At 51.1% G+C, this 15446-nt stretch overlaps 1 protein-coding gene across 3 annotated transcripts in view; it reads right to left on the reverse strand.

The window, feature by feature from the left end:
• Nucleotides 1-2292: 2292 nt before the first annotated feature.
• MEAK7 (MTOR associated protein, eak-7 homolog) overlaps nucleotides 2293-15446 on the reverse strand; it is a 38722-nt gene continuing 25568 nt past the window's right edge. For 2 of the 3 annotated variants that reach the window (XM_059999620.1, XM_059999621.1), the window contains exons 5-8: nucleotides 14740-15162; nucleotides 10330-10448; nucleotides 8548-8727; nucleotides 2293-8110 (exon numbers count right to left, since the gene is read on the reverse strand). In XM_059999620.1, the coding sequence (XP_059855603.1) occupies nucleotides 7997-8110; nucleotides 8548-8727; nucleotides 10330-10448; nucleotides 14740-15162 (836 nt within the window). In that variant the 3' untranslated portion in view covers nucleotides 2293-7996. The remainder of the gene's footprint in view (nucleotides 8111-8547; nucleotides 8728-10329; nucleotides 10449-14739; nucleotides 15163-15446) is intronic. The other variant, XR_009517539.1, reaches the window with a different exon arrangement.

Here is a 15446-nt window from a genome sequence, read left to right on the forward strand (position 1 = left end):
GGAGAACCTGAAGGAGTTTGGGGGTGATGGGATAGTTCTGTATCCCAATTGTAGTGGTGGTTTCACTGATCTACACGTGTAATAAAATTTCATGTAACTTGTGGCAGGGGTCCCCAAGACTACCCTCAGGCTCAGTGATTCTCTAGAAGGACTCACACGAAGAGGACAACCAGAGGCTCTGTGTTTTGAACCCTCCCAGAATCTTCCCTTTATCTGGTTCTCATTTGTATCCCTTCCCTGTAATAAATATGACCATCAGTATGATAGGTTTCCATGAATTTTTTTTTTTTTTTTTAGCAAATTATCCAACCTGAGGGTGGTTTGGGGAATTCCCTGAACTTGCAATTGGTTTCAGAAGCCTTCGGTAGACTTTGCTATCTGGAGGACTGTGCCCTTAACTTCAAGTAGGCCTCAAATCAGGTACTATGGAAAAACTGGTAAAATTCACATAAGGTTTGAGCTGTTTAGTTCATAGTACTGCATTAACTCTGATTTTCTGGTTTTGATCATTTGGTCTATGGTTATTTAAGATGTTTTCATTGGGGGAAGCTGGGTGCTGGGTACACAGGAACTCTCTGCACTATTTTTACAACTTCTATGTCAATCTAAAATTATTTCAAAATAAAGTTCAAAGAAAAAAAAAGACTCAAATAAATTGAGCAAAAATATACCAGGCAAATGCAGACAACAACACATGCAACAGGGGTGACACTACTAACGTCAGATGAGATTTTAAAAATCCAGGACACAAGCATTCAGTGAGACAAAGAAGGGAATTTAATAAGACATAACCACCACCGAAAATCTAATAGGCCTCGGTATGTACCAACACAACATCCGAATTCATAGAGCACAGTAGAGGAAATTTAGGAAAAACACAGAAACTTCACTAGGAGACTCTTAACTGACCACAAGCAAGGAAATAAATTGACCTCAAAAAGTAGATACAGGTGACCTCACTCATCACTAACCTGCCATGTAAGGACACCACTGAAACCTCGATTGATTCCAGGAAGTAGATGTGATACAATCGACCTCTCTAATCACTGTTCAACAAAACCACAAAAGAGTCTTCCCTGGTGGCACAGTGGTTGGGAGTCCGCCTGCCAATGCGGGGGATACGAGTTCGTGCCCCAGTCCGGGAGGATCCCACATGCCGCGAAGCGGCTGGGCCCGTGAGCCATGGCCGCTGAGCCTGCGCGTCCGGAGCCTGTGCTCCGCAACGGGAGAGGCCACAACAGTGAGAGGCCCGCACACCGTAAAATAAATAAATAAATAAATAAAGGGAAGGACTTCCCTGGTGGCACAGTGGTTAAGAATCCACCTGCCAATGCAAGGGACACGGGTTTGATCCCTGGTCCGGGAAGATCCCACATGTCACAGAGCAACTAAGCCCATGCACCACAACTACTGAGCCCACGCGTCGCAACTACTGAAGCTCATGCGCCCTAGAGCCCGCACACCACAACACTGAGCCCACGTGCCTAGAGCCCGTGCTCCACAACAAGAGAAGCCACCGCAATAAGAAGCCCACATCAAAGAGTAGCCCCCGCTCGCAGCAACTAGAAAAAGCCACACGCAGCAACGAAAACACAACGCAGCCAAAATAAAATAAAGGCAAAAATTTTTTTCAGACAAAAAGAATCATAATAGCTGCAAACTCCCAGAGAATTCATAGATTATCAGAAACAATGAACAGCAGTAGTTCTCTGTGTGAGGTCCCCAGATCAGCCACAGCAGCACCACCTGGAAATGTATTAGCAATGTAGATTCTCTAGTCCCTCCCCAGAACTACTGAATCAAACTCTGGGAGTGGAGGTCCCCAGTCTGTACTTTAAAAAGCCCCCTAGGTGATTCTGATGCGGGCTCAAGGTCGAGAACCGCTGGATAAAAGAATTCAGTAAGGTAACGGGGTACAACACTATGTAGAAAAATCAAGAGCTTTCCAATGTTCATAGAATCATCAGTTGGGGTGGGGGGGAGGGGGAAGTCCACTCACAGTGCCAGCAATGACAACAAAAATTTACATAGCAAACTGAGATGTTCCTGTTCTTGGAAGAATCAGCATTAGCCAATGTCAGTTCTGCCTACGTTCATCGATACTTAATGCCATCTTGAAAATACTATCCAAAAAGAAAAAGAAAATACTATCAAACTTCTTAGAAGTAGTCAAAGTGCTACCAAAGATCAGACAAAATAAGCAGGCAAGCATTTGAAGGAAAAACAAAACAAAACAAACAAGCAAAAAAACCCAGTAGTAATAAAGGAATAGCTCTTACTCTTTTTTTTTTTTTGCGGTACGCGGTCCTCTCACTGTTGTGGCCTCTCCCTTTGCGGAGCACAGGCTCCGTACGCGCAGGCTCAGTGGCCATGGCTCACGGGCCCAGCTGCTCCGTGGCATGTGGGATCTTCCCGGAAATGGGGCACGAACCCGTGTCACCTGAATCGGCAGGCAGACTCTCAACCACTGCACCACCAGCGAAGCCCAGCTCTTACATCTTTTTATCACAAAACTCTGATAATTAAAACATGAGACAGAAACCTTCAGTGAGAAAGTAGCATTTTAAGTCAGTGGGAAAGAGACACACAGTTTAATATAAAATGTACTGGAATTTATTTGGGGGTAAGATAGAGGTATATTTTAAAATACAGTTTGAGCCAAAGCAATCTTGAGAAAGAAAAACAGAACTGGAGGAATCAGGCCCCATGACTTCAGACTATACTTCAAAGCTACAGTAATCAAAACAGTATGGTACTGGCACAAAAAAACAGAAATGTAGATCAATGGAACAGGATAGAAAGCCCACGCATCTACGGTGAATTAATCTATGACAAAGGAGGCAAGACTATACAATGGAGAAAAGAGAGTCTCTTCAACAAGTGGTGCTGGGAAAACTGGACAGCTACATGTGAAAGAATGAAATTAGAACATTCTCTAACACCATACACAAAAATAAACTCAAAATGAGTTAAAGACCTAAATGTAATACCAGATACTATAAAACTCTTAGAGGAAAACATAGGCAGGACACTCTTTGACATAAATCGCAGCAATATCTTTTGTGATCTGTCTCCTAGAGTAACAGAAATAAAAACAAAAATAAACAAATGGGACCTAATTAAACTCAAAAGCTTTTGCACAGCAAAGGAAACCATAAACAAAATGAAAAGACAACCCACAGAACGGGAAAAAACATTTGCAAACGAAGCAACCGACAAGGGCTTTATCTCCAAAACACAAACAGCTCATGAAGCTCAATATCAAAAACACGAACAACCCAATCAAAAAATGGGCAGAAGACCTAAACAGACATTTCTCCAAAGAAGACATACAAATGGCCAACAGGCACATGAAAAGATGCTCAACATCGCTAATTATTAGAGAGATGCAAATCAAAACTACAATGAGGTAACACCTCACACAGGTCAGAATGGCCATGATCAAAAAGCCTACGAACAATAAATGCTGGAGAGGGTGTGGAGAAAAGGGAACCTTCCTACACTGTTGGTGGGAATGTAAACTGGTAGAGCCACTATGGAGAACAGTATGGAGGTTCCTTAAAACACTAAAAATAGACTTGCTATATGATCCAACAATCCCACTACTGGGCATACATTGGGGAAAACCATAGTTCGGAAGCTATAAACCATAGTTTATAAACCATAGTTCCAATGTTCATTGCAGCACTATTTACAGAAGCCAAGACATGGAAGCAACCTAAGTGTCCATCGACAGAAGAATGGATAAAGAACGTGGTATATATATACAATGGAATATTACTCAGCCATTAAAAAAATGAAATAATGTCATTTGGAGCAACATGGATGGACCTGGAGACTATCATACTAAGTGAAGTAAGCCTGACAGAGAAAGACAAACATCATATGATATCACTTATATGAGGAATCTTTAAAAAATGATACCAATGAATTTATTTACAAAACAGAAACAGACTCACAGACTTAGAAAACAAACTTATAGTTGCCAAAGGGGAAAGGCAATGGGGGGATAAACTGGAAGTTTAGGATTGACATGTACACACTACTATATGTAAAATAGATAACCAACAAGGACCTACTATACAGCACAGGGAACTCTACTCAATATTCTATAATAACATAAATGTGAAAAGAAGTTGGAAAAGAACAGATATATGTATAACCAAATCACTTTGCTGCACACCTGAAACTAATACAACATTGTAAATCAACTATAGTTCAATATAAAATAAAAAAAGTTTTAAAGAGAATCAAAAAAACAAAAAATTAAAATACATTTTGAATGGATCAAAGATTCAGAAGTATAAGTGGAAAGCACAGTAGTAGTAGAAGAAAACACGGTATTTCTTTTTGTTTAATCTCAGAGTGGAGAAAAACTTCCTAAGCAAACCACACATCTCAGAAGCTGGGAAATATGATGACATCAAATGCAAAATTTATGTATGGAAAAATAAAGGCAGACAAACTGGAAAAAACATTTACCACACGCGGCCAATGCCATTTTGCTTAATTCAAAAGAGCACTCTTGGAATTCCCTGGTGCCGCAGTGGTTAAGAATCTGCCTGCCAATGCAGGGGACACAGGTTCGATCCCCGGTCTGGGAAGATCCCACATACCGCGGGGCAACTAAGCCCGTGCGCCACAACTACTGAGCCTGTGCTCTACAGCCCACGAGCCACAACTACACAGCCCGCGTGCCACAGCTACTGAAGCCCACACCTCTAGAGCCCGTGCTCCACAACAAGAGAAGCCACTGCAACGAAGAGTAGCCCTCGCTCGCCACAACTAGAGAAAGCCTGCGCGTGCAGCAATGAAGACCCAACGCAGCCAAAAATAAATAAATAAAGTTTTTTTTTTTTTAAAAAGAGCACTTTTGCAAACCAATAACACCCACACCCTAGGAAACCAGGTGAGGGATAGGACACACACCGTTCTTGAAAAATGAAGCTCTTCACTGTCATTCATAAGAGAAAAAAAAAATTAGTTTTCAAGCATCCGGTAAACAAAAACTAAATTTTAATATAGTATTGGTGAAAACATGGCAAACAGGCATGCCAGGTCTCAAAAGTAAAAATCTAGCTTGAAAGAGGTTCATTTGTTAATACCTAAATAAAAAAGCACGTACCTTTTGATCCAGCAATTCAGCTTCAAAGAGTTTATTCGCCAGACAAAACCACACCAAGATGTATATAAACGATATTCATTCCAGTAACAATTAGCTACAAACAGACCGTTCCCCAGCCGGGGATGGCTGACCACCAGAAAGGATGGGGCGTCCATCTCATGGGACATCACATAGACAATGAGAATAAATGGGTAGACAGAGCAATTTCCACCCAAAAAAAGGTGAGGGACACACCAGTGTGTACAGCACATTACCTCTTGGGAACAAAATGCTAGAGCGGAGTCAGGAGGAAGACTTAGCTTTCAAGTTACATCCTTTTGTATTTTGACCTTTTTTGCTGTGTATGCATAAGCTAATTTTTTAATTAAAAAAAACTATGGTGTGTCTATCAACAGATGAATGGATAAACATGTGGTGTGCACATATATACGTACATGTGAGTATGTGGTGTGTGTGTACATACATATAATGGAATATTACTCAGCCATAAAAAAGAATGAAACTTTGCCATTTGCAGCAACATGGATGGACTTGGAGGGCATTATGCTAAATGAAGTAAGTCAGAGAAAGACAAATCCTGTCTGATATCACTTATACGTGGAATCTAAAAAATACAACAAACTAGTGAATAAAACGAAAAAGAAGCAGACTCACAAATACAGAGACCAAGCTAGTGGTTACCAGTGGGGAGGGGCGATATGGGGGGGGATTATGGGATTATATAAGACCACGTGTGTGAAACCTTTTAAAATTGTAAAGCACTGGAGAATTTAAAGACTCACTCATTCAATAAAAGAAAAAAATTTCCAGAAAAAAATATGGTGGGGGAGAAAAGTAACAACAGCCATGCTGTACCATGAACAGCGTTTTTTCACCCCTTCCTTCCAGCGCCTATCAGGGGCCCTTATGAGTCTTCACCTCCAGGGAGACCGCTAGTCCTTACAACCTGAATTCTTACTCCCATTTTATCAAAGAACAAACTCATCACATGTTAAAACTAGCATCACGGGTTTCTCAGGCCCAGGAGGAGCGTGGTTCCTCGGGTCCTGTGGCCCCGGGCACGGCTGACACCAAACTGGTCTGTGTGCTCGGGACCACACATGCTGGGGAATCACACGGCTGCCCCACACCCTCTGCGAGGGCCGAACACCCCAGGTGACCAAGCGCCTGGGCTCGGCGCCCAGCTTCCCCCGAGGAGGTGTGCTGTCTTAGGAAACCGTCAGGCCCCCAGGTATGACCTGTACTCTTGTTAGAAGAGGCACAAGGCAGAAAACGGGCCGGCAGACACATCCAGCCTCTCTGACAGCCACAGACAGAGGCCGTAGGAAGTGGTCTTCAACGGACCTTTTATTAGCGAGGCATTATTTCATTGCATTTTTCTAAAAAAATATTCTGTAACACACTGAAGACTCGGGGCCTAATTCTTCAGATTACGGTAAGGATATGTGAGGATCCTAGTATCTTGCATCTGCTTCCCATCAATTAAGAAGTCACAAAATGTACCTGAGAAGCTGTTAAAAACTGGCTTTTTATAAGGAAAATCGATCATGACCGAGCGTGCATGTCACTGTCTGAGCACCTCTCTTCGAAGGCCCATGTGCAAGGCCTTCTGCTCAGGGCTCAGCGCAGAGTTTGACGAGCCTCCCGGTGGAAAATGCAGAGCCTGTGAAATGCAAACAGCTCGGTTTACTACGGCTTATAATCGGGGGCAACTCAGTAACAAGGCGGCATCTCGTCAGATCTGCAGAAGGGCAATGGGTAGCAAAGGGCAGAGCTCCGCTGAGCGGGATTCTCAGTGTCCGGAGATTCCTGCAGGGACTGGAAGGGACACGGCAGCTCTGCCTGAGGTCCAGCCCACCAACATCTTTGCTAGCACTTCAGGATCACTGTTCGTTTAAAGCAAGTCCATGCTGTCAAAGTACCCAACGTCCCCTCGGGAAGCAGCACGGGGTGGGGGTGATGCTGGGAGGTCAGGAGCCCAGGCCAGTCCAGTTACTCACCACTAATTCCTGCGACAGGCCATACGTGTATTAACAGGAATCTTAGCCTCAGGGCCCCGAATGGCCCCACGTTTAAATTAGTAAGAGAACCACAACTTTGCTTCTCTGTAGACCTCCTGGTTTTCCCATTTGCTCATAGCACAGACTCACTTAACTCATCATTGACCGGGGGATTTTTGCAGAAACTAACGCCTGTGGACGGCGATTTGTTAGGTAAATGAATACTGAAACGTCTCTGGTCAATGATGTTTGGGTAACAAAAGACGTAGTAATACGTCTCTGGCCAGTAATGTGTTAAAAACATCTGAGAAAGGCAGATATTGAACCTTACTGAAGACCCATATCACCGTTATCTTCAAAATCTCCAGCTGTTACTCCCGTTAGTACACTCCTGTGCTTTTTTTTTTTTCCAAAATACAAAAATTCCATGTCAGAGGAAGCTGTTCCCCAAAGGGTTGAGATTCCCATCTGAGCACCTCTGCCCTTTACCAGTAGAAATGGGACATCGAGGCTTTTAGCTGGGAGGCCTGTGCAGAGGCCAAGTGACCCTCAGTGAGTGGACCCCCCCCTCCCCTCCAGCAAGAACTCAAATCCCCAACCACTGCTAATTCCAGTCGGCCTCAAACGTCTCAGCATCGTCTTTGGATTTCATCTGTACAAAACGAGCAAAGTCCAAGAATCAAGCTGGTAATCAGACATATTTCGGGGAGACACACCCACCAATCGATATATAGCATCAAAGGGACTGTACTCTGTTTCAATTAGGCACCTCCAGGACCACCTAGACGTGACCAGCATGCTCTGGATTAAAGTAAACACAGTCTGCAGGCTGTGCTCCAGCTCCAGGAAGGCCCGTGCTGGGGGCTCCGCCTCACTGGTCCTCAGGCACCTCCCGGAGCCCTTCGCTGTGGCGCATCCGCCCGCTGACTTCCAGCAGGGCCTGGGCCGTAGGGTCCATGTCCAGAACGCTCTTGGTGTTCTTGGCCTTGGGAAGAAGGGAAGGATGGGTGTGTTCAGTGACCAAAACCAGGCAGTGACGTCCTGCTGCTGTCAAGTTTATCAGAGGGGAATTTCCTACTGTCGCCACAAGGGAAATGTGGTAGAGGCTCTCCCCCGAGCCCCACTGAGTCCCCCCACCCCGGGACGCCATCGTTGGGAGGTGACAAGACACAGGGGCCCCAACGGTGACTCATCATCAAACCCTGGAACTAGAAGGAACCCCAGACCCTCCTCATCTTGCAGACAAGTCCCCACCCCCCCCGGGATCCCACCTCCCTGGGGTGGTTCTTTCTACTAAACTTCCACCCACTGGCATCCCTCTGGCCAGCAACGGCTGCTAGAAACAAACTGGAATAAACCATCTCCAGATGGAGGAGTAAAAGGGACAAAGCCGAGAAAGGGGAGAAACGCCCCCATGCTCACCAGCTGTGTCACCGAAGCATCTCCCACCGCCCACACCTCCATCTTCTCGAACCGGAAGTCCTCCTGGGCCGAGAGCTGAGGGCTGTTGTACGTGGTGCATGTGGGCTTGGCCTTGCTGTGTCCTTTCCCGAAATCGACATCGATCCACAGGCCAAAATAATTGTGCTGCCCTCCCATGCCCTGCGGAGGGAGGGGCATAGCACCGCCTCGGTCTGGAGCACCAGACACCTGAAGCCCACCCCAGCCGTCATGCCACCGGGGCGTATGAGAAGTGAACGCAATTTTCTTCCTTTCTTTTTTTTTTTTTAACTGTGAAATACATATTCACAGATTGATACAATTTAAGTATCCCATGACAAGTTCCTAGAACACTCATCAAGGTGTCCTGACTCGTACGCCATGGCCCCTTCTCACGGGGATGCACTGGCAGGAAACACAAGGGACAAGAGAGGACAAAAGAATACAGGCCCTCAGGCCTAGAGACCCCAATCGGTAAAATAAGGGGAGAGGTCTACACAGCACTTCCCGGACAGGGATGCCGATCCGTACCCGGCCCAGGACCCGGTGCTCAAGCAGGCAGGTCGTTCACTCAGCACAGCAGGGAGGGAAAGGAGGAGGCAGCCCCGGGAAGGCGGGAACCACTCGGCACACGGCGGGCTCTGAGCTAGCGGCCGATGGGAACAGACTGCTGTTCAACCTCTCTGATCCCTTTCCCTCTCCAACAGTGCCTCCCCGCCCCGGGCCCGGAGAGCCTGAAGCTAACGCCAGAGCAAGAGACCAGGGCAGGAAACGCAGCTAACCTCAGGGCTGCTTCTCCCCTCGGGCCGATTACTGACCACCACCGAGACCCACTGGGTGCTGCTCCTGAGGCCAAGGCCCTCGCCCCTGTCATCACCAAACTGACCTTTCTTTTTTTTTTTTTTCCGGTACGCAGGCCTCTCACTGTTGTGGCCTCTCCCATTGCAGAGCACAGGCTCCGGACGTGCAGGCTCAGCGGCCATGCCTCACGGGCCCAGCCGCTCCGCGGCATGTGGGATCCTCCCGGACCGGGGCACGAACCCGTGTCCCCTGCATCAGCAGGCGGACTCTCAACCACTGCGCCACCAGGGAAGCCCCTTTCTGAAAGGCGTCCGGGGTCATCAGGTGGCCCCGTGGGAGCCTCACAGTGAGCCTGGGAAGGAGCACAGGGCCCTCTCCACACCGACAAGATGGACCAGCCCCCCCGGCCCTTGGCTTTGCAGAGACAGGGCTGGAATTTCCCGAAAGGGGCTTTTTAAGAAGCAGGGGAAAGAAATAGGCTGGTGCTGCCAGGACACACATTTCTCACACAAGCTAAGCATCTGTGCGGGCGCCCGTCCCCACCACCGCCCCCGGCCTTCCCCCACGTCCTCTTCTTCCTGTGCTCCGGCTGGAGCACAGAGCAGACAACCCCCAATGGGTCCAAAGGGTCTGGGGTGCCCAGCCCCGGCCCCGCGCCTGGGTGCTGCCCCAGGCAGGGCAGCATCTCCAGCCACGAAGGCCACAGACCAACCACCTGACGGCCAGGAACACTGGGCGACTCCGTCATTTGCACACAAACCCCGGAAATGCCCCAATAGAGGCCCCTTTTTTCCATGAGAGAAATTCTGTCCTCGTTGTCGCTCATCGTATCACCACCCTGAGACTCGGGCAGAATGAACTGAGCACGTACGGCTGCCCTGACGCAGGGCGGAGCGTCCCCGGGCACGTCGGGGTCAGTGCATCACCACAGGGGAGACGTGCCCTGCCCACCCAAGTCCTTACCAGTCCATTCGGGATGGTCTGCTGCCCTTGATTCAGGTACATGTAGTGGTCATTGTAGCCCGTGGAGGTGTACACGGCCATGCTGGGGGAGATGGAGAACAGGAAGCACCTGTCATCCCCTGAAATCGATCACAGCAAGAAGAAGCAAGGTCAGCCATCGGCGCTGGGCACGGGGAGAAGCAGGAAACGGAAATGGGCCGTGGCTCGGATGGCTGAGCAGGAAGGGCTCCCCTTGGGTCCTCGGCATGCGCGGGGCTCCTGTGCATTGGGGGCAGGGCCGGGCGGCCGGCCAGCGGGCAGAGCCCGGGACCGTAGGATGAGCTGCGGGTGACCGTTACAAAGGAATGTGACATCTGCTTGCTGGGAACACCTGTTAGCGCTCTCCCGGGGAGATGGGAGCCCTGCCCCACCGCCCCAGAGTCAGCAAGAGCAGCCTCGTCTCAACTAAGGAGCAAGGGGCAGGCGGCCACTCCACGTATTGGCTGGGCACTCACGTGGCCTCAAGCAGGCACATCACGCAGAGCGGAGAAGGCAGGGTGCCTGCAGACACAGCCGCCCACAGGGAGGGGCGGGGACACGCAGGGAAAGGGGACCCTCTGCCTTTGCCCGGGCACAGGAGTGGGCATGCCACCACCCGGAGAAGGTACCGGTCAAAATCCTGGAAATGAACAGCACCCTCCATCTCAGAGACTCCTGCCCTCCCCGACGCACTCGCTAGGGAGGGGACGGAGGCTGCACTAACCAAGGGAACTCCCGGCTAGGCCAGAGCCAGACCAGGGATGCTCCCCACAGCTGTGAGACCTTGGCCGGAAGGACCGCCCCTCGACGGTGACAGCGTGAGGGCACCTGACACAGGACCGAGCTCGGGTACTTGGGGGTCGGGCCATTCGTCAGGTGGGAAGGACGCTCCAGGAAGCTCCAGGGAGCCCGAATGTGGAGGGCGGACAGGAAGGGGGCTTTGAGCCCCAGAGGGGCCTTGGGGAGGACAGCCCTCGGCCACAGATGGGCCTGGACCTGCCGAGTCAGGACCAGTGACGCTCGGGCCTCTGCGGGGACTTAGCTCTCCCAAAGTCGGGAAGGACGTCCTGAGGTGCAGACGGTTGGGTGAGAGCCACTCAGGGAGGAGGGACCCCGCAGGGACACGGCAGGGCATGGGGGAAACAGCAGGGCCCTCGGCTATAGTGCAGGGTGTGAGCCCTGGTTGGGGAAAGGGGGAGGTGAGCCTGGGGAGGTCACCGGGACCAGGTGGCACAGGGCTCCCCTCCAGGCTTAAGACTCCGGCTTGAGTCCATGTGCCTCAGAAGGTTGGGTTTAGCCTCAAGGAATTGCCTGGTCCCACCTGTGGCCCCGGGCACTGGGCCTAAGCATCACTTTGCCTTGCCATCCTAAGGCTGCCTGTCAACCAACATTTACTGGGTCCCGGATGCTAAGTGAGGTGATGGGGCCACAAAGCATGGGCCCCTTGGCTACAACGGACCCCACTCTAGTCCATCCTCCGGTCTGTGCCCAGAGAGAAGGGCCCCGTGGGGAAGATGACCCTCGAGGGTGCAGGGCAAGGACCAAGGAGTCATAAGACCCGTAAAAACATCACTTCCACAGAGGGGCTCCTCACCCAACTCTCACAGTGACACCACCACCCATCGCCCAGTGGGTTACAAGCTGCCATTCCTGTGGTTCTGGGGAACGGAGGCCCAGAGAGGGTAAGCAACTTGCCCAGGACAGAGCCGGACTCAGCTCAGAGCTGCGGGCCTGTAGCTGCCCCCTGGACGACAGAGCCGAAAATGAAGTGACCCAGCGGCTGTCACAAGGCTCAAATACTCAAGGCTCAAATACTCGGAGTGATTGTTTCCCGGGACAAATGGACAGGAACGCCCTGAACTTGACTGGAATCTGTGATGCTAGGCTGCCCCCTGCTGGAATTCTGTCCTCACGCTTCAGAACAGAATGAGCTCAAGTTTGAAAACATGGTAATCTCATTTTTCCCCCTTTCTTCAAGAAGATGAATTCTGCTTGTTAATAAAACATGAAGACGCAGCAGAGCTGACCTGGAGTTAATACTAAAGGAGCTGGAAGAAGCGGAAGTTCCGTCTATAATAATGATTCTCAGGGTTTTTCCACATCCTCCAACCACACAGAGACCCAGCCCGTCATCCCCCCCAGAGCCCCTCCCCGTGACACCGTGACAGAGAGACCTGGGTGTGTGGAAGCCCAGGCCTGAGACTGGGGTCCCCAGAAGGGCCGCCTTCCAAGGTCAGCCCTTGGCTGGCGTCTGGGAAGGTGGATTTGGGGAGGGTCCCCCCCTCCCAAGACTGATGAGCGGCTCCCTGTGGCTAAGCTGTGTGTACAGACAGGGGCGTTGGTGCCGGACTCCTGCTGTCCTCCTGGGGGTCTGGGGTTTGGGTGCGCGTCAGTCAGAGGGTGCTCATGTGAACGGCCCCCCAAATAAAGACCCCGTGCGCTGAAGCTCTAACGCGTCCCTGATGGACGACACTGCACACGTGCTGTCACAGCTCGCGGCTGGGGGAATTTAGCGCGTCCTGTGCGACCCCACTAGAGAGGATGCTGGAGCCTGGTTCCCCCGGACTTCACCCTCCCAACCCCTACCCAGCCTCTGAGCTGATCGTGCCCTGCATCCTCTCACTGTAATAGATCAGCTGTGATGACAGCGCTGTGCTGCGTCCCCGAGTCCTCCTAGCGACTCACTGATATGTGGGTGGTCTTAAGGGACCCTGACACAGTGGGGAAGGGCTGGTAGCAACAGCTGGATTAAAGATCTAGAACAATCTAAAACCTAGAGAGAACCAAACCCTGGAAGCAACAGGATCTCGGGGATGAAGGCACCCAGCCTTCACACCATGGTCCCTTCCACCCACCCCACCACTGCTAAAAGCCCTCCTGTAATGGCACCTCTGCACCTGGACACGGCTCCCCAACCAGCAGAAGCTTCCCTGGTGCAAGGAAGATGGGAACAATTCCAGAAGCGTGCAGTCCCGTAGAGGACCGCGGGGAGTAGCTGGCACTCGTGTGGTCGGGAAGGCTTCCTGAAGGAGGTGACCGTGGACTGAGTCCCGACAAGGAGCTGACTGTGCACAGGTGGAAGAGGGAGAAAAAGCAGCATGTGCCAATCCTGAGATGAGAGCGCGGCCTGTTCTGGAAACTCTGGGTAATTCAGTGAGACTGAGCCCAGGGCCCAGGGCACAGGAGAGGTCGTGAGGCTGGAGATAAGGATTCACCATTCTGAGTGCACGGGGGGTCCGTCCAAGGGTCTCCAGGGCACAAGCACCACGGCAGGTGGGCCGGGATGTGGCAAATGAACTGGACGGGTGAGACCAGGAGGCGAGGGCCAGGCAGAAGGCACCCGCAGCAATGCAGGTGAGAGTGGGGTGGAGAGAAGAGGGAGCGGGGACGCAGGCAAGGTGGATGCAGCTGACAGCTGTCTGGCTACGATGTGCAGCCCCCATCCCAGAGGAGCACGTGGCCTTTCTCCCCCGTATTTCGCATCTCAGGACCCTGGGTTCTCCCTTCCACTGACCCAGCCAGGGAGGGTGTTAGCCTCGTGCCCTCACTGGGAGGGACTCTCCCCGGAACTGCGTCGGCCAGGCTGCCCCATTTAGCTGAGGGGAGTGATGACAGGCCTGTATCCAGCTGCTCAGAGCCACTAGGAAAAGGCCTCCATCTCACAGTTGTTGGCCCCCAGGAGACCTTCTGAGAACAGAGACTCGGGCAGCCCAGGGCAGGTCCCAGGGGACACACCGTGACATCAATCCTGGGAAGACAGGTTCACCTCTGAGTACGAGAACAGCCCACTGACAGATGAGCGTTTTCAAAAAGAGTCCTTTAAGAGCGTTTATCAGAGTAGTTCTTTGAGGAAGGGAAGTATTTCATCAGGGCCTTTGATCCAGGGCATTCAAGGTCTAGCAAAGAGCTTCCAATCTCCAGCAAAATCACAAAACCGAAAAACTACGGGCAGAAGCAGCAAAGCAGACCCACACAGGGGGTTCCAGGAAAGGAAGACGGTCCTCCGAGAAAACACACTCCACCTGCAAGAGCCGGTATCTCCCAGTCCCCTATGCAGCACCTACGGCCCAGCCTCGCCCGCGGTCAGGACCTGGCATCGTTTAATGCTGATCCGCTGTTTCCTCACCTGAAGGCCAGGGGTGAGGACAGCTGTCCTGCTTACCTGACCCTGCAGCCAGAATCTATAAGGAAATCCATGAAGTTAAACCATCATAAAGAAACACCCCGTTTCACTATCCCCCCAAACACGTCTCGCAAAACGCTTGCGGGAGGAGATGGAAGAAACACGCACATCCCCTGGCGGGCTCGGAGGTCTCCACACAGCAGCCGTCTGACCAGAACTTGGAACGAGCACTGGTGCTACCGTGTGGGGTTTTGGTGGCCAAGACTCACCTTGAAACTGAGGTTTGACCTCCCAGGAGCAGGAAGCAAAGCCACCGAACACGTGGCCGTCGTGGTCCTCGAGCAGCACCACGCAGGGCCCGCAGTGTGTGATGCGCCCGCAGAGCTGGGCGAAGCTGTGCCCGTGGAGCTCGGATGAGAACAGCAGGCGCCAGTGGTTCCTCTGCTCCCTGGGCAGGTGGGAGTTGATGTAGATGACCGACAGGACATCCAGGACGCTCGCAAACTCCCGTCCCTGGTCGACTTGGCGCTCGGGGACCAGGGTGGCCAGATCGAGGGACGAGCCCAGGAGGAGGAAGCCTTGGTGGATGACCACGCTCAGAAACGTGGCCACGTGGGGAGCCCTGAACACCCAGTCCTCAATTGTGGTGCGGTCACATTCCAGCCGCTGAGGCCCCAGAGGCTTCTCACCGCCTAGGGGAGGAGAAAACAGTATTAGTGGGTGAGGACATCGCCTTTTCTCTACTTACCTAAACCTGCTCTGTCCAGCGGGGGAGGCACGCGTGGTTCGTCTGCATTGAGATGCACAGTAAGTGTAAAAGGCACACCCCATGTCAAAGGCTTGGCGTGAAAAAGAAAATGAACGTAAAATATCTCATTTTTTTTACATTGATTGCGAATGTTAAAGTATACTTTGGACATATTCTTAAGATTAATTTTGCTTGTGTCTTTTTGGTATTTCCATGTGGCTACTGAAA

The sequence above is a fragment of the Delphinus delphis genome, chromosome 20 (genome assembly GCF_949987515.2).
Source record: "Delphinus delphis chromosome 20, mDelDel1.2, whole genome shotgun sequence".
Taxonomy (NCBI): domain Eukaryota; kingdom Metazoa; phylum Chordata; class Mammalia; order Artiodactyla; family Delphinidae; genus Delphinus; species Delphinus delphis.